The sequence below is a fragment of the Brachyhypopomus gauderio genome, unplaced genomic scaffold (assembly GCF_052324685.1).
Source record: "Brachyhypopomus gauderio isolate BG-103 unplaced genomic scaffold, BGAUD_0.2 sc81, whole genome shotgun sequence".
Classification (NCBI taxonomy): Eukaryota; Metazoa; Chordata; class Actinopteri; order Gymnotiformes; family Hypopomidae; genus Brachyhypopomus; species Brachyhypopomus gauderio.
In genome coordinates this window covers 813,454-835,425 of record NW_027506902.1, presented here as the reverse complement: position 1 = coordinate 835,425, position 21,972 = coordinate 813,454, and the positions used below count along the sequence as shown (strand labels likewise).

General features: G+C 48.7%; 1 protein-coding gene across 1 annotated transcript; it reads left to right on the top strand.

Moving 5' to 3' along the window:
- The first annotated feature begins 315 nt into the window (after window positions 1-315).
- Window positions 316-21,881, top strand: vars1 (valyl-tRNA synthetase 1). The gene is made up of 31 exons (XM_076991152.1): window positions 316-457; window positions 1,037-1,383; window positions 1,558-1,701; window positions 2,074-2,278; window positions 2,519-2,637; window positions 3,089-3,164; window positions 3,359-3,459; window positions 3,575-3,702; window positions 3,935-4,099; window positions 4,515-4,596; window positions 5,222-5,341; window positions 5,526-5,634; window positions 5,720-5,808; window positions 5,921-6,011; window positions 7,009-7,133; window positions 7,220-7,323; window positions 7,620-7,778; window positions 7,914-8,004; window positions 8,094-8,199; window positions 8,703-8,773; window positions 8,935-9,060; window positions 9,204-9,308; window positions 11,558-11,626; window positions 11,774-11,852; window positions 11,957-12,084; window positions 12,226-12,381; window positions 12,556-12,774; window positions 13,046-13,157; window positions 13,332-13,510; window positions 21,148-21,297; window positions 21,693-21,881. The coding sequence occupies exons 2-31, from the start codon at window positions 1,039-1,041 to the stop codon at window positions 21,759-21,761; spliced, it is 3,822 nt and encodes a 1,273-aa protein (XP_076847267.1). The 5' UTR covers window positions 316-457; window positions 1,037-1,038; the 3' UTR covers window positions 21,762-21,881.
- Window positions 21,882-21,972: the final 91 nt, after the last annotated feature.

Here is a 21,972-nt window from a genome sequence, read left to right as displayed (position 1 = left end):
TTGTGTATCTCCACTGGGTCTTCTGTAAATGAAGATTGAACCCCACCTACCTGTCGAACCTAATCTAACTGAAATGTATAAAATGATAGCGTATGCAGATACAAACAAAAACACCCTGAATTTGGCGATATAAATCTTATAGGTTATCTATAGGTCATTATTTTAAGGTTTTTGCATTACCTATAATGTGCAATAAAAAATAAACAGCGTGTATTATCTCATCTTATTCTTAGGCCAGATGCAACCCATGATGCGTACATGACGAAGACATTACGTAGTTATAAAGTGAACAGCTGAGTTAATTTCCTCACGTTATGCCATTACGTGTTCTGGGTTTGATTCAGTGGTTGCGTCAGACAAGTTTGCTTTACGTCAACTGGCACAGCTTTACGGCAAAATCTTCAGCTTTTGGCTCCCCCACATGCGGCACTAGTTTGACGTTTTCTACTCCCCGAAGGTGAGTTAAGAAGCGCTGTGAGAGTTTATTTCAGTAAGAACGAATGTGCAAAAGTGAACGAACATATCAAAAATTGTCACACTTACTATTAAGCTTTAGTACGGGCTTACATTAGCCACCAGCCTGTCAAGTGAGTGGGCATGTGTAGTTTACCTCGCTTCTCTGCTGGTGTGTACCGTATGTGGTTCACTTGTGTGTTTTCTTTTTCTACATATTCATGAAAAATAGGTCGCTTTTCAGCTGGTTGTTAATAACATTGTTTCGTTTTTTTTTTTTATAATCTCATAATTGCTGATACACTTGAATAAAAGTAGGAGCTAGCTATGCTAACCCAGTATGACTAAACAGTCCATACAGTGTTGAGCTATTCTACCCGGATATTAGAGTCCTGCTTTAAAAAGCAAATCGAAAGTGAAATCACAACATCTCCCTGAGGCTAGTACGTTGTACGTTTTTACTTTGGTTCTCTAACCCCCCCCCCCCCCCCCCCCTCTCCTCTCCAACCCCCCCCCCCCCACCCCCCCCTCCTCTCCTCTCCAACCCCCCCCCAATCTCTCCTCCTCCTCCTCCCTCCCTCAGAGATGGACTCTCTATACGTGTCCTCCCACCCTGACGACTTCAGGAGTCTCCTGGTCCGGGTCGCTGCCGAGTACAGCCCGACCCCTCCACGCACCCTCACCGAGGAGCCGCCTGCCGAGGTGGCCCGTTCCCGGCCGGCGCTGCAGGTGGGCGGGGACCAGACCGCGGTGCTGTGTGGCGCCGGCGCGGTGAGCTGGTACCTCACGGCTCTGGGGGGCAGGACGGGCCACGGCGCCAAGCAGGAGAGTCAGGTGTGGCAGTGGCTGAGCTTCGCGGAAAACGAGCTGACGCCTGTGGCCTGTGCCGCGGTCTTCCCTCTGCTAGGAGTGCTGAGCATGGACAAGAAGGTGTGTGTGTGTGTGTGTGTGTGTGTGTGTGTGTGTGTGTGTGTGTGTGTGTGTGTGTGTGTGTGTGTGTGCCTGTCTCGTGTCTGTATCACAGAGTCTGTGACTTTATAAGGCTTTTGTTAAGTGCTTTGGGGTGATTCTTAATGTCTGCTCTGATGTGTCCTTTGGTTGTAGATGCAGCAGAGTTCTTGTGCCGAGCTGCTGCGTGTCCTGAAGGTTCTGGATCAGGTGCTAGAATCACGGACATACCTGGTTGGAGAGGACGTGACACTGGCAGATATGAACGTTGCTATGGCAGCATTGCTGCCTTTCAAATATGTAAGGCAGCATTTTTCACATAATTAAAATATGTCAAATATGTGATGATCTGTCACCTGAACCATTTAAACAAACACGGTGATGAGTATGTGGTGTGGGTGTGTGTGTGTTTGTCAACGTGCTAAGACCTGTTCTAATAAAAACAAGACCACACTTACACATCGAGACTCAACATCTGGATTGTCAAGTCAGTGAGGGGCCAATGAGCTCCATTACTTCACTGAGAACGCAGCTAAAGTGTAGTTATGTCAAATATGTCAACAATCCAATCAAGATAACTGGGTAGTCTGTCATGGAGAACCCTAACCCGGTTTGGAGCCTGCACAAGAGCCCATCCACGTCATCCTTCATGACATGTTTCTTCTTCCACAGGTTCTGGAGCCCACAGACAGGAAATCGCTGGTAAATGTGAGTAGGTGGTTCGATACGTGCGTGCACCAGCCCCAGTTCTTGAAGGTTCTGGGAAAAATCCCGCTCTGTGAGAAAATGGGACCCGTGTCGCCCACATCTACCTGCGTTGCCGGTGCCAACGATGCTGCTGCCTCCCACACCGCTACCCATGATGCTCCTGTCACCGGTGAGGACCTGCTTGGGACCCTGAGTGGCTGTCTGTGAGGTTAATTGCCATGGAGGAGATGTGTCTTCAAGGATAAACTCCTATCCAAGCCCATATACTTTGATAAAATAGACCAGGGGTGTATGCAAGTGATAACATAAAAATTACGATGTTGGAACGTCCCAGAACATTTTGATGGGGTTTTTGTTGTGACTTTGTGTCTGATGGGTTGTTTCCCTGGCGTCATGTCATTTCACCCAGGTCCGCCCAAGACGGAAGCCCAGCTGAAAAAGGAGGCCAAAAAGAAAGAGAAGATGGAGAAGTTCCAGCAGAAGAAGGAGATGGAGGAGAAGAAGAAGCAGATGCAGTCTCAGACTGAGGTGAGAGAGCTGAGAAAACTAGTGGTCATCTCGTTGTAGGACTTGAGAGCAGAGGATGTGCAGAATTAGAGCTCGACACATTCTAAATAATATTAGAAACCATCTAACTTCTGGACTTTACTGCTCTGAACCAACATTGTGGTAATCATCTTGAATATCAAATAATGCTGAAATGAATTGCAAGGTTAGTCAAGTGTTATGACTAGTGCGGAAGTGCTCTTATGAAACCTGGTTACCTCAGATGCTTGAAGGCTGACATGGCATTTTAATCTTTACCTCAAGCTGTACTTCTATATAAGACAGTACCTCGTCTGGACATTGTCCAGTTACTTTCAGATGGGTTTAGCTGGTCGTTGATGGTGAAAGTAATGTGTTCAGTTTATTGTCTCGGAGCTGGAGCAGGTGGGACTGAAGTATACTCAATATTTTGGGCTTGTGGTGTGTTGTGTAGAAGAAGGCCAAACCGGAGAAGAAGGAGCTGGGAGTGATCACGTACAACGTCCCCACCCCAGCCGGAGAGAAGAAAGGCACGTATATGCACATGGCACTTGAGCACTAGTGAAGTGTGGAAATGCTGGTGGAGATTGCATAGAGTTCTCTGGTGGTGATGATGGTGGTGGCCTGTGTTTGAAACCTTGACCTGTTGTATCTCCTTTTCTCCATGTTTCTCCTTTTCTTCTTATCTCTTTCTGCCCCTCCTTTTCTTCACATCCACCCACAGATGTGCTGAGCCCTCTGCCAGACTCCTATAGCCCACAGTACGTAGAGGCAGCCTGGTATCCCTGGTGGGAGAAACAGGGGTTCTTCAAGCCAGAGTATGGGGTAAGAAAATGCAACAAACAAGATAAATGTTCTGATAAAATTCACTCGAGATATTTGAACATACCTTCATTATTACTGTCTAAAGCTACAGTGATTCTGGTCCTTTTTTAACTAGCGGAAGAGCATCAGTGAACCTAACCCTCGTGGGATCTTTATGATGTGTATCCCTCCGCCTAACGTGACTGGGTCTCTTCATTTGGGCCACGCCTTAACCAATGCCATTCAGGACTGCTTGACCAGATGGTAACCATCACTTTCTTCTTAGCAAAGCTCATGTGCACGTTTGAGAATGCTATCAGTGCCAGTAGTTTCATTACTCAAATACATATATTTGTTTCCCTCTCAATTATTTATGACAATAGAAGGAAAAAAAAGTCAGATCTAGTTAGTTTGGCAGTGTCAAACGTTTAAACCTTCGGTGTGCGGTCTGTCTGCAAGTCCGGCTCTTAACCCGCTCTGTCCCCTCACACCGCAGGCACCGTATGAGAGGCGAGACGACGCTGTGGAACCCCGGCTGTGACCACGCTGGCATCGCCACCCAGGTGGTGGTGGAGAAGAAGCTGATGAGGGAGCGGGCCATGAGTCGCCATGACCTGGGCCGCGAACGCTTCGTCCAGGAGGTCTGGAAGTGGAAGGAGGAGTAAGTGCTGGGGTGGGGGTGTGTGTGTGTGTGTGTGTGTGTGTGTGTGTGTGTGTGTGTGTGTGTACACTTGCATGCACTGGGTGATCTTGAATATAGAACTAGATTACAGATTTCTGCTTCTATCGGGGGTTCTTTCTCAAAAATGGTTTTATTTATTTCAGTTAATGCATTTGTGTATCCAGCGTCCTTAAGGATGAGGAGTAAATGGCGAGTTTATAGTGTTCAATGTCTTTCAACCAGTGGGGTTTGGTTTGTGGTAGTGACTGGTTCTGTGTTGTGTTGTATGACCTGTAGTCATTTCCTATGGTTGCTCATAACCTTTATAACATCAGCATTTATAACATCGCTCTGGCCTGTAGCATAATTTAAGTCGAAGACAACCTGTGAGAATGTCTCCTCTTTGATTTGTTAGAAAGGGAGATCGTATCTACCACCAGTTAAAGAAACTCGGCTCTTCACTGGACTGGGACAGGGCATGTTTCACCATGGATCCTGTAAGTAGTGGACATCCACACACACACACACACACACACACACACAGGGTCTGTCCCCAAACGTAGTGAGCTGCTTAAGATGGCAGGTAGGGAGAATTCTAATCAGCATCTGTCCTCATAAGGCAGGTTATAGTTACCTCAGATTTGATTACCTCAGATTTGAGCGTTACCACAGCATTTCAGCCTGATGGATTCTCCAATTCTCATTTTTAATTGTCATTTTAATTCTTGCATTATTTAGTTGTTCGGCCAGTATCTCAGTAGGCAGCATATTTAAGGTATCTGAACTGGGACAGCCTGAGTGTTGGGAGCGCACACACTTTAAGACACAAAATGCTGTATGTAGACAGCTTACTAGGTTTTGGGACAGACCTGTGTCTTTCATGTCTTTCTAGTTTGACTATAAACCTCACTTATTAACGGGTTTAGTCATTTCACCAAATGTTCCCATTCTTTGTTTGCCTAGGTGCAGATTAGCAAATCCAGTTTGAGTGTTTCTGGCTGGTATCTATCCAGTTTGAGTGATATCTGTTATCTTAAAGCTCCACTGGTTTCCACTGGCTACCCATTCAACTGTAATGGGCGTGTGGTGTCGCTGACTGCACGTGACCCTCTGTGTGTGCAGAAGCTGTCGTTTGCCGTTCAGGAGGCCTTCATTCGCATGCACGAGGAGGGCGTGATCTACCGCAGCAAGAGGCTTGTCAACTGGTCCTGCACGCTCAACTCTGCCATCTCTGACATAGAGGTGCGTCCCCACTGTCTGCACCTCCTGGTCACTGGTTTTCAGGTCCCCTCTCCCCTCCCCACGGAGCCGCACCAGAGCCGAGTCCCCGAAGGACGACCTTGATAGACGCTGGTTGTAGCGGGGAGGCGGTGGCGTTCGTGATGAGGTTATGTGTCCTTTGGTGATCGTGTGACCTTTGCATCAGGTGGATAAGAAGGAGCTGGCTGGCAGGACTCTCCTCCCTGTGCCTGGCTATAAGGAGAAGGTGGAGTTTGGAGTGCTGGTCTCCTTTTCCTACAAGATCGAGGGTTCAGGTAAGTACTCCACTAGTCACACCACAGGATCACACAAATCAGTCTAGAGCGAACAGTTAACACAAACGCTGCTCTTCCTGCTCAGATGAGGAAGTCGTGGTGGCAACCACACGTATCGAGACCATGTTGGGAGACACAGCCGTGGCCGTTCACCCTGACGACTCCAGATACAAGGTACCCTGGTGGCCAGCCTCTCTCACGGGACCTTCTTCTCTGACTATGGCCTTCACTTCATGGAGGGCATCTTTCCCCTATGACCTCTCCTCTCTGTTTGACCCCCCTCTAGCACCTAAAAGGGAAAGTGGTTGTTCACCCGTTCTGCGACCGTAAACTGCCCATTGTGTTTGATGACTTCGTGGACATGAACTTCGGAACAGGTGAACAGGGATCCCAGTTGGAATTATTTACATTATCAGCATGTATTAGCCATGTCATGTATCTGCCATATCTGACACGGTCTACATTTTTAATGCACATCAGGAAACCCAGTGTGTAAAACACTACTGACGATAGCAGAGAAATTCCATGAATTGCAGGAAATTCTACTGGCAAGATGTTTGTACTTTCCTTAATGATGTCTAGCAGTTATAAAGAGTTCCATGATGCACTGTTCTCTTATGGTATCTCTTGTGAGATAGGTGGTGCTGTTTCTGCCAGGGTCATAGGGCGAGAGGAGGGGCTGTTTGTGTTTAGGGAGGTCTTGGCACTGATGATCTTTGCAGGCCTCCTCGTGTAAACACGGGTCACGATTCTATGATTCTACGATTTCTTCTGTTCTGGTTGTACGATTACTTGGGAAGAATCCACTGTAAAACAGTTGGTAATGTAAAACAGTTGGTAATGGGGGGGGGGGGGGGGGGGGGGGAACGTAATTTGTTGAGTGGATTGCAGATTGGCTACCGTGAATGTCAATCAAAATACAACCGTCAGTGCAGATGGATGAAATAGACTACTATTTTATGTGACGCGATCTACGCACATTCCTTCGCGATCGACCGACACTTCCTTCGATCGCGATCGACGTAATGAGCACCCCTGCTCTGAGCCGTCTTCTTGATGGCATTTCCCGCTTTGTTGCTGTAACCAGGGTGTCGTCGTGGCTGTGCTACGCTTGGTTCACAACTTGGCGATGTTCTGACAGCTTTGTCCAGATGTAAAATGAAAACCATCTTTTATCACATCCTTCACAGATCAGTAGAATCTGGAGTCAAACTTTGAACCAAAGCGTCCGGAGGTGTGGAGTTGCAGAGCCCCAATATGACTCTATGATGTGTCGAGCTAGGTAGTTAGACATGTGGGTAGTGCAGTGTTTAAGGGTAGCAGATGACACCAGGTTTGGCCTAGACCTCTCTGAGCTCAGCGCTAACTCTTCAGGTGCGGTGAAGATCACACCGGCGCATGACCACAACGACTACGAGGTGGGCGAGAGGCACAAGCTGCCCTTCATAAACATCATGGATGAGAATGGCTTCCTCATCAACGTTCCTCCTCCATTCCTGGTGAGTGCACGTGCTCGCGCTTGCCCACAGCTTCTTCCAGAAGCATTGCACAAAGTGCTTTGACCCCTTGCCATTGCTCTCGGTAGGGGATGAGGCGCTTTGAAGCACGGCACGCTGTACTGCAAGCCCTGAAGGACAGAGGCCAGTTCAAGGAGATCAAAGACAATCCCATGGTGGTGCCTGTATGCAGGTCAGTGGCGTGAGCATTACCTGGGGGGGTAGACTACACCTGTTAGAGCCCAGTTATAGGTGTGCAGTTGTTATAGAATGTCTGTATTTGTAAGGGGTCTGGACTGTGATGAGGCATATGGGGTTTATACAGATACCTCAGCTTTTGGATATCAGAAATGCAGGTGTTGGTCAGAGGGTTTGGACTGGGTTCAGAATTAAACACTGCCACTGCTGTGTGCCCTCCATGTGGTGTGTGTGTGTGTTTGAGTACATGTGTATGTGCCCATAGGCATATATGTGTGTTTGTGTGTCCAGTCGGTCGAAGGACATTGTGGAGCCGCTGCTGAAGCCTCAGTGGTATGTGGACTGCACAGATATGGGCAAACGGGCAGCAGACGCTGTCAGGAGCGGCGAGCTGAAGATCATTCCAGAACACCACCTCAAAACTTGGTTCAACTGGATGGACAACATCAGGTGAGCACAGGCGCTTAACAGCTGCCTCAGACGCCTCTACCATGATTTAAAACATCTGCTTATCTGCTCACTGCTAAGAAGATGAGAAGTTCTTTAGTACAGATTTTTCCTGTGTGTGTGTGTGTTCATGGTCAGGGATTGGTGTATCTCGCGTCAGCTATGGTGGGGTCACCGGATCCCTGCGTATTTCATTACAGTGAATGACCCCTCAGTCAAACCAGGAGAGGTGAGTCAGACATATTGATTCTGTGTAGGTACTGACACATCACTCGCCTTCAGGACACTGTTAATGTGTGTGTGTGTGTGTGTGTGTAGGATGTAGATGGTCATTATTGGGTCAGTGGGCGCTCTGAAGAAGAAGCCAAAGAGAAGGCAGCCCAACGCTTCAATGTCACTGTGGACAAAATTTCTCTACGCCAGGGTAACACACACACACACACACACACAATTATTACCTCTCCTCTACAGTCCTTGTCCCTTTCAGACACTTTGCTGTGTGCTTTCTTCAATGTGCTGACATCCCCCCCGTCATGACATTATTTATGGTGCTCTGACTCGTGTGTTGGTATTTGTGCTATTATTTAAGGTTTACCCCCAGAGGGGCAGCCATGACAACCACAGGACAGCACCATGAAATGTCCGTTTGTGCCCAACAGCAGCAGAGGCAGGAGATGTGGGGGGAGTGTAGCTCGTTAACTTAAAGGGGATGTGAAGCTGCATTTACTGGGCAGCCTCTAGACTCCGGTGATGGGAGCACTGGAACGTTGGTGTGAGGGTTGAAGATTAAATTATTCACAGTGGATGTAACATTAATGACTAAAACGGAAATGTATTATTAGCCTTATGAGGTGTGTGTGTGTGTGTGTGTGTGTGTGTGTGTGTGTGTGTGTGTGTGTGTGTGTGTGTGTGTGTGTGTGTGTGTAGATGAGGATGTGCTGGACACTTGGTTCTCCTCTGGAATATTCCCCTTCTCCATCTTTGGATGGCCAAATGAAGTAAGCCCACCCAACCAATCATAATCCTCTCTGTGTGGTTTATACTCACCTAATTGGTCCTCAGAATATTGATAGTAACAGCCAAGTTGGTTAAATTGTTACAATTGTAGTGCCGTGTTTTGTAGTAAGTGTGTGTGTGTGTGTGTGTGTGTGTGTGTTAGTGTGAGGATCTGAGTGTGTTCTACCCAGGCACCCTGTTGGAGACCGGCCACGATATTCTCTTCTTCTGGGTGGCGCGTATGGTCATGATGGGCCTTAAACTCACGGGCAAACTCCCCTTCAAAGAGGTGTGCGCGTACATACAGGCCTATGGTCTGTGGCCATACAGGCCTCAGGATCTCTCTCATGTCAGGTTATAGTGTTAGACACAACCTGCACTTTCCCAAGTTCCCAAGTCAACAGTGTGTATTCTGGTTCGTGTGTGTCTTAGGTGTATCTGCATGCTGTGGTTCGGGATGCCCACGGCAGGAAGATGAGCAAGTCTCTGGGTAACGTCATCGATCCCCTAGACGTCATCACCGGCATCTCGCTGGAGGTGAGACTGTGCTTTGTCACTCCACAGCCCTCAGCATCCACTCACCTATAACCATTAGCACCATTAGTCTTATTAAATTATAAACTCATTTTCACTGTATGTCTAAAAGTATGACATGGTATGCTATTAACTAGGACACATTGTGTGAATAGATGCAAAGCACTTTAATTTACTCTGGTGTCTTCTAAATGTAAATATTAGACCATCACACACATGAATTTGCTGGACATTAGGGGTGTCACGATTTCGATATTAAATCGAAATCGATCGAAATTGTCACAATCTCGAGCCTCGAAGTCAAAAAGAGGATCGACGATCCCTCCCTCTAAGCCAAGCAAGCACCCACACTACGCAAAGTAAAGCCTGGTTTAAACTAGACACGTCGCGAGGATCCGCGCGCCAAAAATAACGTAATCGTGGTGGCTCCGCCCGTGCGCGCTGGGGAATCGCAAGGTCGTGCACCTCTCGAATTTTGTAACTTTGCGCGCGCTGCGCTTCAGCACAATGAACCAAGTCATGTTTTCTGGGCTCATACACCTTTAGAAGGTGGAATTAAAGCACCTAATTAAGTTAAATATTTATGCATATACTCGTAATGATTCGAAATAATTCGCTTTTTCATCACATTATTTAATGGTTGTTTATTTTCAAAACGCCCAATCTTAACGTCTTCACATTCTCTCGTTTCGTCCTGGAATTACAAGAGGCTCGTATTTGTTAACGTAATACAAGAAAACTGTTCAGTCAGATAGCTATTTGTTGTGAAAAGAAGTAGTTACACTTTCAAGCATTTTCAAGTACTTTAGCCTAAATTCCAGCACTTTTCAAACCTGGAACACAAAGCAACATTAAAATTTGTCAGGTAAATGTTCCTTCCCCTGTTTTTGAGGGGTGTTTCTTTATGCTACCACATATCGTTTTGGAGAACACTGCAAAGAATATAAACGCCTCCTCCGTTTGCGCAGGTTCGCGTGAGGTGTGCGGAGTCGCGCGCTACAGTCACTCGTGAAAGTATAATCCATAATAAATAATCCAGAATCGAATCGAGGATTTAGAGAATCGTGACACCCCTACTGGACATCGTGTTCCAAACCCAGGGACATGAGTACACTACCTTTGTCCTCTGCAGCTGTGACAGCCTCTAAGTTTCATCCCAAAGGGGTGGCGGTCAGCGCTCTGTGTTGAGGTTGAATTCAGGATTCTGTGCAGGACTGTGGTCTTCCTCCTCGCCAAACTCCATAAATCATGTCAGGACAGACACAAACTGTTGCAATATAGCTGGAAGAATTTAAGGGCGTACTCACACTAGGCTCTGTGATCCGGGCCCGGGCACGGTTGCCTGCCGAAGCACGGTTCGTTTGGCTAGTGTGAGCGCTCCAACCGTGCCCGGGCCCAGATCAGTTAACCGTGCTCGGGCCCGCTTGAAGAGGTGGGCCAGGGCACGATTCATGTGGACTCGGGCACGATTCGCTTCTAGTGTGAGCGCTATCCGTGCCTGGGCCCGCTTGGTGCCTCGTCCGATTGGTTCATTTCGCTGGAACTCAAACATGACGTCAGTGATGCGATGCTCACGTTAAACAGTCATAGCGGCAAAGCGATTAGCAGACAATCGTTGTGTTAAATTATCGATAAATCTGTGCTTGCACCGTGTTTCTGCACTCCCAAAACGACTCCAAAAATACAATAAAAAGAGAATCATGAGCTCCATAGTGTTGTGCGAGCGCGCTTTTTTCCAAATAAAGCGGCGTTGTGATGACGTAAGCGTGCTCGGGCCGGGTTGCTGAAGCCAGTGTGAGTGCAGGCCAGAGGGGGAGTGGGGAGGGGGGATAACCGGGCCCCAGCACGGAACCAGCAAACCGTGCCTAGTGTGAGTACGCCCTAATAGAGACTAAAATGTCTTTATATGCTGTGGCATTAACACTGCTGGAACCAAGAATCCTGGTCCAAACACCCAGACCATCATCTTTCCAACTGTTTGCACTGCGCTTTCCGATGGCGTTCTCCCAGCATCTGTCAGACCCAGAATCATCCGTCAGATTGTTCCTGAGTCCAGTGGTGATGCACGTGTCATCAGAGCCTTTTGTGGAGCCACGCAGACAGAGTTTGAAGGCTCCCTAAGCCCAGTTCTAGGTCCGTGCTCCTCTCAGGCATGGAGCTCCGTAGTGAGAGTGTAGAACACTGACGGCACTGACCAGGGGTGTGTGTGTGTGTGTGTGTGTGTGTGTGTGTGTGTGTGTGTGTGTGTGTAGGGTCTCCATGCTCAACTGAAGGACAGCAATCTGGACCCAGTGGAGATAGAGAAGGCGAAACAGGGACAGGTACGACTCTCTCCTCATGAACCTGCTGTCACGCAGCTGACCGTCATGGTGCACATGGTGACCGAGCAGTACGGTGCAGCCTCTAGAATCAGCTCCTTGTGAACATACGAGTGGAGGAGGTTCTAAGTTGTTGTGGTCTTGTCGCAGAAATCTGACTACCCCAGTGGAATCCCAGAGTGTGGGACGGACGCTCTCCGGTTTGCCTTGTGTGCCTACACCAGCCAAGGTGACCACCACTCGGCCTTTCAAAGACCAGTCTCTCAAGTACATCAGTGCAACTAGATTTTCTTAAATTGACCGTCATTTCTCTCTCTGTGTCTCTTCTCTCAGGGAGGGACATTAACCTGGATGTGAACAGAATCCTGGGCTACAGGCACTTCTGTAACAAGCTGTGGAACGCTGTGAAGTTTGCCATGAGGACTCTGGGGGAGGACTTTGTGCCCTGTGAGCGGGCCCAGGTGAGACGCCCCGCCCCCCATAAACCTTCACCTGCGAGCGTCTGGACGGTGTAGTGGACGGGAGGGGTTCTGGGGGTGGGTGGGTGTTACGCCCCGCTTCTGTGGAGTCTTGAGCCCCTCCTCTCCCCCTGTGTGATGCAGCTGTGTGGTGACGAGAGCGTGGTTGACCGCTGGATCCTGTCCCGCCTGTGCTTGGCCGTCCGCCTGTGCGGGAACGGTTTCCAGGACTACGACTTCCCCGCCATCACCACGGCCATCTACAACTTCTGGCTTTACGAGTTGTGCGACATCTATTTGGTAACAGACCTCTCTCTCTCTCTCTCTCTCTCTCTCTCTCTCTCGTTCTTATTCCTTTCTCCCACGGTCAGCCTTTAAAAAAAAATCTCTATTGTAATTTTGTACAGGTGTGCTTGATTTTCTGAATGTGACTTAAAAATGGGGCGGGCTGACGGTCCTGCCCTGTGTGTGTAGGAGAGCGTGAAGCCGGTGTTCAGCAGGACAGACCCTGAGGGCCAGAAGCAGGCGGGCGTTTGCAGACAGGCCCTCTACACCTGCCTGGAGGTGGGGCTTCGTCTCCTGGCTCCCATCATGCCCTTCGTCTCCGAGGAGCTTTTCCAGCGGCTGCCACGGCGATGCCCTCAGCACTGCCCCCCAAGCATCAGCGTCACCCCTTACCCAGAGAGCTCGGAGGTGAGGGACGTTAATGTAATCAACTGTTGGTTTCTGGTGGACCACAGAGATGGAGAGATGTAGATGAAGGGAGAGGAGTGTTCTAGATGGATGGACCCTTTTCATATTTGTTTGGAGCAGAAGAAGGGAGAGATGGATGGAGGGACAGGTATCTATGGGGAGTGAAGGAGAGATTAAATGAAGGGTGAGGGAGCGAGAGAAAGAAGGCGGTCTGTAGGAGCGATGATCTGATTGGTCCCCTGAGGTCTGAGCTCGATTTGCCTCGCTGCAGTTTTGCTGGCACAGTGAGGAGCTGGACCGGCAGATGGAGTTGGTGATGACTGTGGTCAGAACCATCCGATCCCTCCGGGCCGACTACAACCTCACCAAGACGCGCGCTGACTGTGAGTCCACAGACCTGCACTGACCGCACACCAAAACGCTGTACTCCCAAGTTTCACTGGACCACGTGCGTTTTCAGCACTGCTGTAGCCTCTTTACGTCAAACTGAACGTGAAGTATCTTTCCTGTTGTGGTAACGTCTGTGGGTTCTGTTCACCCGCTCATTCGTCCATCAGGTTACCTGCAGTGTATAGACTCCGCCACCACGTCCCTCGTGGAGAAGTACAGTCTACAGATCCAGACCCTCTCTTACTCTCAGGCAGTCCACCCCGTCACCGGGGACGACGGCAGCATCCCAGAGGGCTGTGCGGTGGCCATCGCTTCCGACAAATGCACCGTTCATTTCCTGCTGAAGGTGAGTGTGATCACCGTGTGGAACATGAAGGAGAAACAGAAAGGAAACGTCGAACTAATTTAACTCCTGCGATGGTGAAGGAACGTCACTCTGCTCCGTTCTTCTCCAGATGGATGTGTGTAAACGTGCCGCACTGGCCCTTTGGTCCGTGTTGAAGACAGATGGACAGTGTCAAGTTTCTTGGTGTTTTATTTTGATTTTCCCTCAGTTATGCTCCAACTTGAAAGAGCCCAGTCACGCAAGGAACAACTCGAAGGCGTTTTCCCCCTTTTTGTTTTTATTGGAGTTCTTTAGATCATTTAGTTCGATCGACGAAGGGTATCAGCTAGCCAGATAGTTAGCCAGACAGTTAGCCAAACAGATAGTCAAACAGTTAGCCAAACAATTAGCCAAACAGATAGCCAAACAATTAGACATACAGATAGCCAAACAATTAGCCATACAGATAGCTAGTCAAACAGTCAGGTTGATAACCAGTAGCGTTTTACCGGTGAACTGAAGGATTTTCTTGTTTTCTTTCATTTGTCATCTCCCAGGTTTCTGTTTCATGTTTCAAACTTTAGCTCATTTGTCCTCTGCAGCATGATATTAATCTGAGAGAAAGATGGCCGCTTTTCAGGAAATCCCTCAGATCCGACAGGAAGTAAATGGGTGTTGCAAACTTGTCTGCCCCCTGCAGGTTACTTTTGTTCTTCGATTGGTAGTAGAACAACGACCCGTCGTACATCTCTGTGCAGAATTGTAAAGGGGATTTTAGTTAAGAGTTTCTTTGTTGGCCTTTGATCAGACTTCATGGTCGAGACTGGGTAGCTGGGAAAGGTTCGAACATGAACATCTCTGACAACACCCTTCTTGTCAGGGTTTACATTGATGACTCTGGCAAGTTTATACTGACTTCTCAATGCATTTTGGTCGGCAAGCCAGACGATGTCTCCTATGGCTACATTTCTGTGCGTTGTGTGCCACTTGCTCCTAATGAATAGATTGGGCCCCGCCAACTGACTCCACTTCCTCCAGAACCGGTCAACTTCTGTTTGGATTGCTCTTAGTCTTTTGTAGGGATAGCCATCAAAGTCAAAGCTTCCTAGGTCTCCCCTGGGTCCTGTTCTCCCGAGCAGAAGTGTGTTCGGGCTTATGTATTCTATACAGCCCTCTCGACTCTGAGTTCTGGCATCTATGGGTCTCTCATTGGAAAGGTTTGCAGCCATGTAGAGGAAGGTTTGGAACTCACTCCAAGTAAAGCATCCAGCTCCTCCCAGGTTGTGCAGAGCGCGTTTCGCTGTCCTCACAGCGGCTTCTGCAGCCCCATTCCTGTGAGGGGAATCAGCGGGGTGAAGTTTCCAGCTCCATTCTGTCCCATGCTTGGAGGCTTCATTTTCAACCTCTGACGACTGTAGCTGGTTCAGAAAGGTGTACAGCTGATTGAGGGCGGGTCTGGCACCCACAAAGTTTTTTCCAGGATCTGACCACAGCTTTTTTGGATGACCTCTTAGTGCTGTGAATCTCTTGTAAGCCAACAGGAAACCTTCAGAAGACTGGTCACTTACGACATCTGTGTGCAGAGCTCTGGATGCCATACAGCAGAAGACTAACCCCCATACCTTGAGCCTTGATTTCTTCTTAACTTCATCCTTCACTTCATAAGGTCCGAATAGATCCACTGTTGTGAATTCGAATGGTCTTGCTGGTGTTATCCGTTCGGACGGGAGGTCACTCATGATTTGTTGGCACTTTTTGGCTCTAGCCTTTCTGCATGTCACACAGCTGTCCACAATCTTCTGAACCAGTTCCGGCCTCTTATGACCCATGCCTTCTTTCTCATACGCAGGAGTGTACCTGCTATTTCTTCGTGGTTTGCCTTGTGAGCTTCTTGTGCCAGAAGAGAGGATATCCACGCATCACAAGGTAAGATTGGTACCGTAGTTTTGTCGTCATCGAAGATCTGAAATCTTCCTCCGCAGACCAAGAGTCCGGTTTCTGCATCTTTGTACACCGCCAGTCTATTAAGGGTAGTGTCTTGGAAGGATGTACCCTCTTGTGCTGCGAGGAAGAGGTCTCTCTGTGCGTCTTCACACTCACTGACGGTGAGTACAGCTTGTTTGGCTCTGGACTTAAGCTCTTCTGGTGAAAACCCCTCCCACTTTGGCTTACTTGTGGATTGGGTTCTGTCCAGTAATTTTTTCCATCTAACTGCAGCTCTCCATACCCAGGCAACAACTCTGATGACCTTGGTTAGGTTGCTGAATTTCCTGACATTGATCAGTTCTTTCACTGCAGAACCAGCTGGTGTTCTTCGGAGTTGAGTCTTGGGCTCTTTTCTATCTGCAGTGCCTTGCTGAGCATCAACGTCTCTTTTGCCTATCACTTTCGCTGAGCCGCTTGTACCACCAGATGGCACATCCTGCATTGTTTTCTTGAGCTGTGCTCTGGTCAGTACTGCTGAGAAGGACTTCCTTTGGAGCTTATTTATACCTTCTCTGGCATGGGCTGCAACTTCTTTGGCAGACTTTATTGGCCACTCTTCCACAGGTAATCTCAGGAAGTCTGGTCCATTCTGCCACACAGAATCCTCTTTGAGATCTTCTGGAGCTGCACCTCTTGTTATGATGTCCGCCACGTTGAGGTCTCCCTGGATCCACCTCCAGTCATCAGGGGATGTGGTCTTCTGGATCTCTCCGACCCTGTTTGCAAAGAACGTCTGATACCCGTGACTGTCTCTTTGGATTGCACCCAACACAGTTTGACTGTCCAGCAGGTGGAGCCATTTTTCAACCTCCAGCCGACTGTTTCTCAATGTATCTTCTGAGGCGGACTGCATAGACAGCACCACAGATTTCAGCTTTGACTGGGTCCCCCTTCTGGTCGAGTGGTGTAAGCTTTGCTTTTGACTCAACGAGTCTGACGTCAATGCCCTGCTCAGTCTTCCACCTGAAGTACACCACGGCTCCGTAGCTCTGGTCACTCCCATCAGAGAATGTTATTCCCCATGGTTTTTTGGTCCAGTTGCATGGTGTGAAGCTCCTGTGGAAGGTTATTCGGCTGAGGCGGATGTAGTCCTCAAACAGCTGGACTGCTTCCCCCCTCAGTTGTTCTGACAGTGGCTTGTCCCAAGTGTCTCGGGCTGTGCTGGTTCCTGCCTCTTGGAAGGCTCTCCTGACTAGAATGGCACCCTTCTGTTTCACAGGAGTGACGAGACCTATTGGGTCATACAGGCTAGCTACTTGGCTCAACAAATGTCTTGTAGTCAGTGGCTTGGGAGTTTTTCCCCTCACCTCTTCTTCTGTTAGATTTGGTCCCAATCTCATTTTTTTCCTTCTCTTTGAGAAGTTGACTGAGGTCATAGGGTACAATTTGTCACTTTCAACAAGGTAGCCAACTCCCAGGGCTTTGTCATCATCTTCTCTTCTTTGATTTGGGAGAATAAGGATTTTGTTTGCTGGCGTTTCTGATGTGTGTATGTCCCTCCCACTTTGACCTGACCGGACCCAGGGCTTAAGGTGGAATCCGCCAGCTTTCAGGATTTCAACAACTCCTCTGGTGTTTTTGTCCAACTTTTCCAAGTCATTGTGGGAAGTGAGCACATCATCAACATAAGAGTCTTCCTCCAGGATCCTGCGCTCCTCCTCCAGGTGAGTAAACATGGGTAACTTTGCAGTCTCTCTCATGGCCAGCTGTGCGATGCACCCTGCTGGTCGGTCACCCATGTTGACTCGGGTGATTGCATACTCTTCCAATTCACTGTCTTCGGTGTCTCTCCAGAGAAATCTGTGAAGATGCATCTCCACGTCCTCCAACCACACTGAATTGTACATCTTTTTGATGTCACCGAGTGCTGCGTGCACACCTCTTCTGAACCTAAGTAGGACTGCTCGAATTGGATTGAGGACGTCAGGTCCTTTCAGTAGAAGATCGTTCATGCTGAGACCCTTGAACTTCTGGCTGCCGTTCCAGACCAGGCGTACAGGTGTTGTGACAGAATGTGGGTTTGGTGCCACCAAGTGGCTGATGTACCATACTGGTCCTGTCCAGTTGGCCATCGTCTCTTCGGTGAGTTTTATTGCTGCTCCTCTCTCCACCATTTCACGAACTTGAGCCCCATATGCCACTTTCCACTCTGGTTCTCTTTTGAGTTGTTTCTCTGTCCTCAGAAAAGTGGCTTCCACTCCACTTCTGTTATTGGGCAGAGAGGTTGGATCTTCAATCCATGGGTACTTTGTGTCCCAGTGTGGTTCACTGCTGTGGGCGTCGCCTGTGCTGTAGGTGAGGCCTGTCCTGATGATTTTGAGCTCCTTTTCCTCACTCAATGTCATGTCCTTGCCTCCTGGCTGACAGTTGCCGCATCTGCAGGCTGCTCCAATACTGTCCCATTTCCACCAGTTGAGGATTTCTTTGTTGGTTACAGTAGTTTTGGTAGCTTTAATTCCATGTGTGTCACAGAGTTCTTGATATCTTGCAGCTGTAGCCCTCATGGATCGCGCGAAGTGGGTCTTTGATGTGTGTGCTGCCATATCCACCTTTTCAAAGAGGTCTGGGTGAGTTCCGCCGACCGTCTTTCCTAGTGGGCCATCCCAGAGTACAAGGTCACCGACCACCTTCACCCTCTGCGGTACGAGTCGTCCCTCTCGATGGCTGATCAGCAGTTCTATTTGCTCCGGTCTGCGAAGGTCATCCAAGCTGTCAATTGGAAAGAACCTTTTCAGTTGTTGGGGTGTGACTGTTTTTTGTACCTTGGCTATCTCTTCCAAGCCATAGCAGAGAAGCTCATGGGCTCGTTCGCTCCCTCTGGGTGTCTTCACTCTCACTCTGAGATGGTATCTCCTTGTCTTCACTTTTAGGGCCATTCCTCCAACCCCTTGGATGACTAGTGTGATTTTCTCACTCTCCAAATCAAGTCTCCTGGCTGCACGGTGGGTAATGTAATTTGTGTCGGATGCCAGGTCGATCAGAGTTCCGATCTTCTGACCTGCATTGGTGGTGACTTCGAGGAGCATGAGGATCACTGGGAGTTCATGAACTGTACTTACTTTCATGCCTGCAGGTTTATCTGTGCAGAGAGATCTCGCAGAGACATTTGTAAAGGCTCTCTTGAACTTTTCTGCCATTTGAGGGGACAGTTCTGACAAATTGTTGTTGCTCTTCTGTCAGTTGGTGCCTCTTCATATTCGGCTTCGATGTCTCTGTCTCAACCTTTTTAGGGTCTCCTCTCTGGCACAGGAAGTAGTGATGATCTCTCCTACAGCCCAGCTTTCTGCACAGGTAAGTATCCTTGCAGGTGGTATCGTCTCCCTCATGACACTCCAGACATTTTGTGCAGGCTCTCAGTCTCTCTGCAGCACTCAGTTTGTCTTTCAGCTTCAGTTCTTTGAACCTCTTGCAGAAGTAGAGCTTTTCTGTGTGCCGCTCATCACCACAGACTATGCATCCCCCTTTGCTTGTGGACTTGGTCAAGGCGTACTTTTTGGTGTCAGCCGGCCTCTTTTCTGGCTTTTCACCTACTCCAAGTTGCTCAAGCCTCTCCAAAACTTCTTCCTGAGTTTTCAGGTAGGTCAGGAGGCTGTCGAAATGGTTGTCTGGAGTGACACCATTTATTGGGTTCACCATGAAGACTAACCAATCCCTCTTCATCATGTAAGGCAGTTTGCTCTCGATCATTTTGACTACAAGAGGGTTTTTAACGGCTCCGGTGTTTCCGAGCTCTGTGAGGTCGTTCAAGGCCTTCTCAACAGACTGGATCAATTCAATCATTTTCCTGGGCTGGTAGGATTTCAGAGGTGGAATCTTCTCCAGATCCTCGATGATCTCCAGGGCGATGGTGGTTTTATTGCCGAACCGGTTTTCCAGGACCTTGAACATATCCTCAGCAGTTTTGTAGGTGGAGAGCCGTAGATCTCTGCGGATTTTGTCATCAACACTGTCGAGGAGCTGCATCTTCTTTGCCTCTGCCGAACCGGTATGTTCACCTTGCCTCTGCAGACTCTCCCAGTCCTTTTTCCATTGATAGAACTCTCTTTTTGAGCCATGGAATCTGGGTAGGCTGGTAGGTTTTATTTTCAAGATAGGCTGCTGGACTACCTGCTGTGCTGACTGGGCCTGAAGAGTTATTCCATGCCGTTCCTCCTCTGCAGTTCTCTGTAAGATCAGGTATTCAGCCTTTTTTGCCTCAAGGTTATTCTTCATCTTCCTTAAGCCCTTTGTCCTGCCATCCCAGTCATCGCTTTCCCCGTTGGGTATCCAGTCTTGCCACTGTTTGAATACAGCCATTGCATCTGCGACAAGTTGCTTCGCGTTTTCCACCTGGTGCTCATATCCATTTTTGTTGGCTAGGACCACAAGGGTTCCACGAGCTTGTTCGCAAGCCGACTCTGCCTCCTCAATGGCGAAGGTCAACTCCCCTTCAGCGTACCTCGACCAGAGACTGGACTGCACGCTTGTTCTGACCTCTTCTAGTCTAATTCTGCAGTCTTCTGTGGTCTTTGAAAGGTCTGCTTGTTCTTTGGGGTTCAGCTTCACCTTTCCTTTCTCCTCGTCAACCTCCGCTAGCAGACCAAGCTCATACTCATTGTTTGCATCGTTGACTTTCCTGGAGAGTGAGCAGAGTTCCCTGTATTCCTTTTGTATCTCTGGTTTTGTTAGATGCTCGACTCCTCTTGTGAGGTAGTTGGCCTGTTTCGTGAAGGCCATCTTTGCTGAAGTCCTCTCCATCTTCAGCTGTTTGATGGACTTTCCAATGGCCTCTTCCGCCATACTTGGGAGTTGCTTTTTTGCGTAGACAAGGTTGACTGGAGGCCGTTGATCCTTCGTCTCTGTTGCCACGCTGGTTATCAACTGTCAAGTTTCTTGGTGTTTTATTTTGATTTTCCCTCAGTTATGCTCCAACTTGAAAGAGCCCAGTCACGCAAGGAACAACTCGAAGGCGTTTTCCCCCTTTTTGTTTTTATTGGAGTTCTTTAGATCATTTAGTTCGATCGACGAAGGGTATCAGCTAGGCAGATAGTTAGCCAGACAGTTAGCCAAACAGATAGTCAAACAGTTAGCCAAACAATTAGCCAAACAGATAGCCAAACAATTAGCCATACAGATAGCCAAACAATTAGCCATACAGATAGCTAGTCAAACAGTCAGGTTGATAACCAGTAGCGTTTTACCGGTGAACTGAAGGATTTTCTTGTTTTCTTTCATTTGTCATCTCCCAGGTTTCTCTTTCATGTTTCAAACTTTAGCTCCTTTGTCCTCTGCAGCATGATATTAATCTGAGAGAAAGATGGCCGCTTTTCAGGAAATCCCTCAGATCCGACAGGAAGTAAATGGGTGTTGCAAACTTGTCTGCCCCCTGCAGGTCCGGATGAGAACCAGTTGATGTTTGTTTTGATAGTGGATTAAGATATTTGGCTGTTCTGATGTTTTGTAAGTTGGCATGACAGACAGATACGGCTGATACTCTGTTGTAACAGCACCAGTCTGTTCCATGTCTGGGCCAGTGTTGGTCTTTGTCGTTGTCACAACAAACAGAGGGGAAGAGTTTCTCTCAGCCGCTAGACTTCCAGAGCTTTAGATGGAGAAAGAGCAGCGAGGCCCCTATAACCCCACCTCCCCAGCACCGATATTACAGGAGACGTCTCGCCGTGTGTTCTCTTCAGGGCTTGATCGATGTGGAGAAGGAACTGGCCAAGTTGAAGGTGAAGAGTGGTGACCTGGAGAGGCAGCTGGAGAAGCTGCAGGAGAGGATGGAGAAGAGCGACTACCGCGAGAAGGTCCCGGCCAAGGTGCAGGAGCTGGACGGCGAGAAGGTGAGGAGGGCAGCCGGGGTGCCCGCCCACCCTCCACCCTGCTCCACCCACCACACTGCTCCACCCGTCACACTGCACCACCCTTCACACTGCTCCCCACACTCCACCCGTCACACTGCACCACCCTTCACCGCTCCCCACACTGCTCCACCCTTCACACTGCACCGCTCCCCACACTCCACCCTTTACACTGCTCCACCCGTCACACTGCACCACCCGTCACACTGCTCCCCACACTCCACCATTTCCCACTACATTAATGACACTGATCAGCCTACTGATTACAGAGTATGACGGATTAGTTGTAGTAAATGTGAATATTACATAATGTATATCATTGTCATGGTGATATTCTGCGGAGTTGGACAGCACTTATTCGGTCTCCCTCCCTCCAGCTGAGGCAGAACCAGACAGAACTCCAGAAGGTGAAGGAAGCCATGGAGAACTTCACACGCATGCTGTGACGTCCGACTCGCCTCTCCTCATCCTTCGTTAGCTTTTTACACTGATCGTTTGAGCCATTCATCTCTGCTACACAAGAGATCTCCTTAAGGAGAACCATATTAAATCTCAATATTAGTTCATATCCTGTTTGCCTGTCCTTCTTTGTGGGTGGTGAGGGCTGCGGCTGTAGCGTTAAACTCCCGTTCCACCGGCACAGCACGAGCGTCTTAT

Bases quoted from the DNA above. Each gene is read 5' to 3' on its own strand.
- vars1 (XM_076991152.1), top strand. From the start codon at position 1,039: ATGGACTCTCTATACGTGTCCTCCCACCCTGACGACTTCAGGAGTCTC. The intron at 4,597-5,221 runs GTAAGTAGTGGA...CTGTGTGTGCAG, and splicing joins CATGTTTCACCATGGATCCT to AAGCTGTCGTTTGCCGTTCA. The intron at 7,134-7,219 runs GTGAGTGCACGT...TGCTCTCGGTAG, and splicing joins ACGTTCCTCCTCCATTCCTG to GGGATGAGGCGCTTTGAAGC.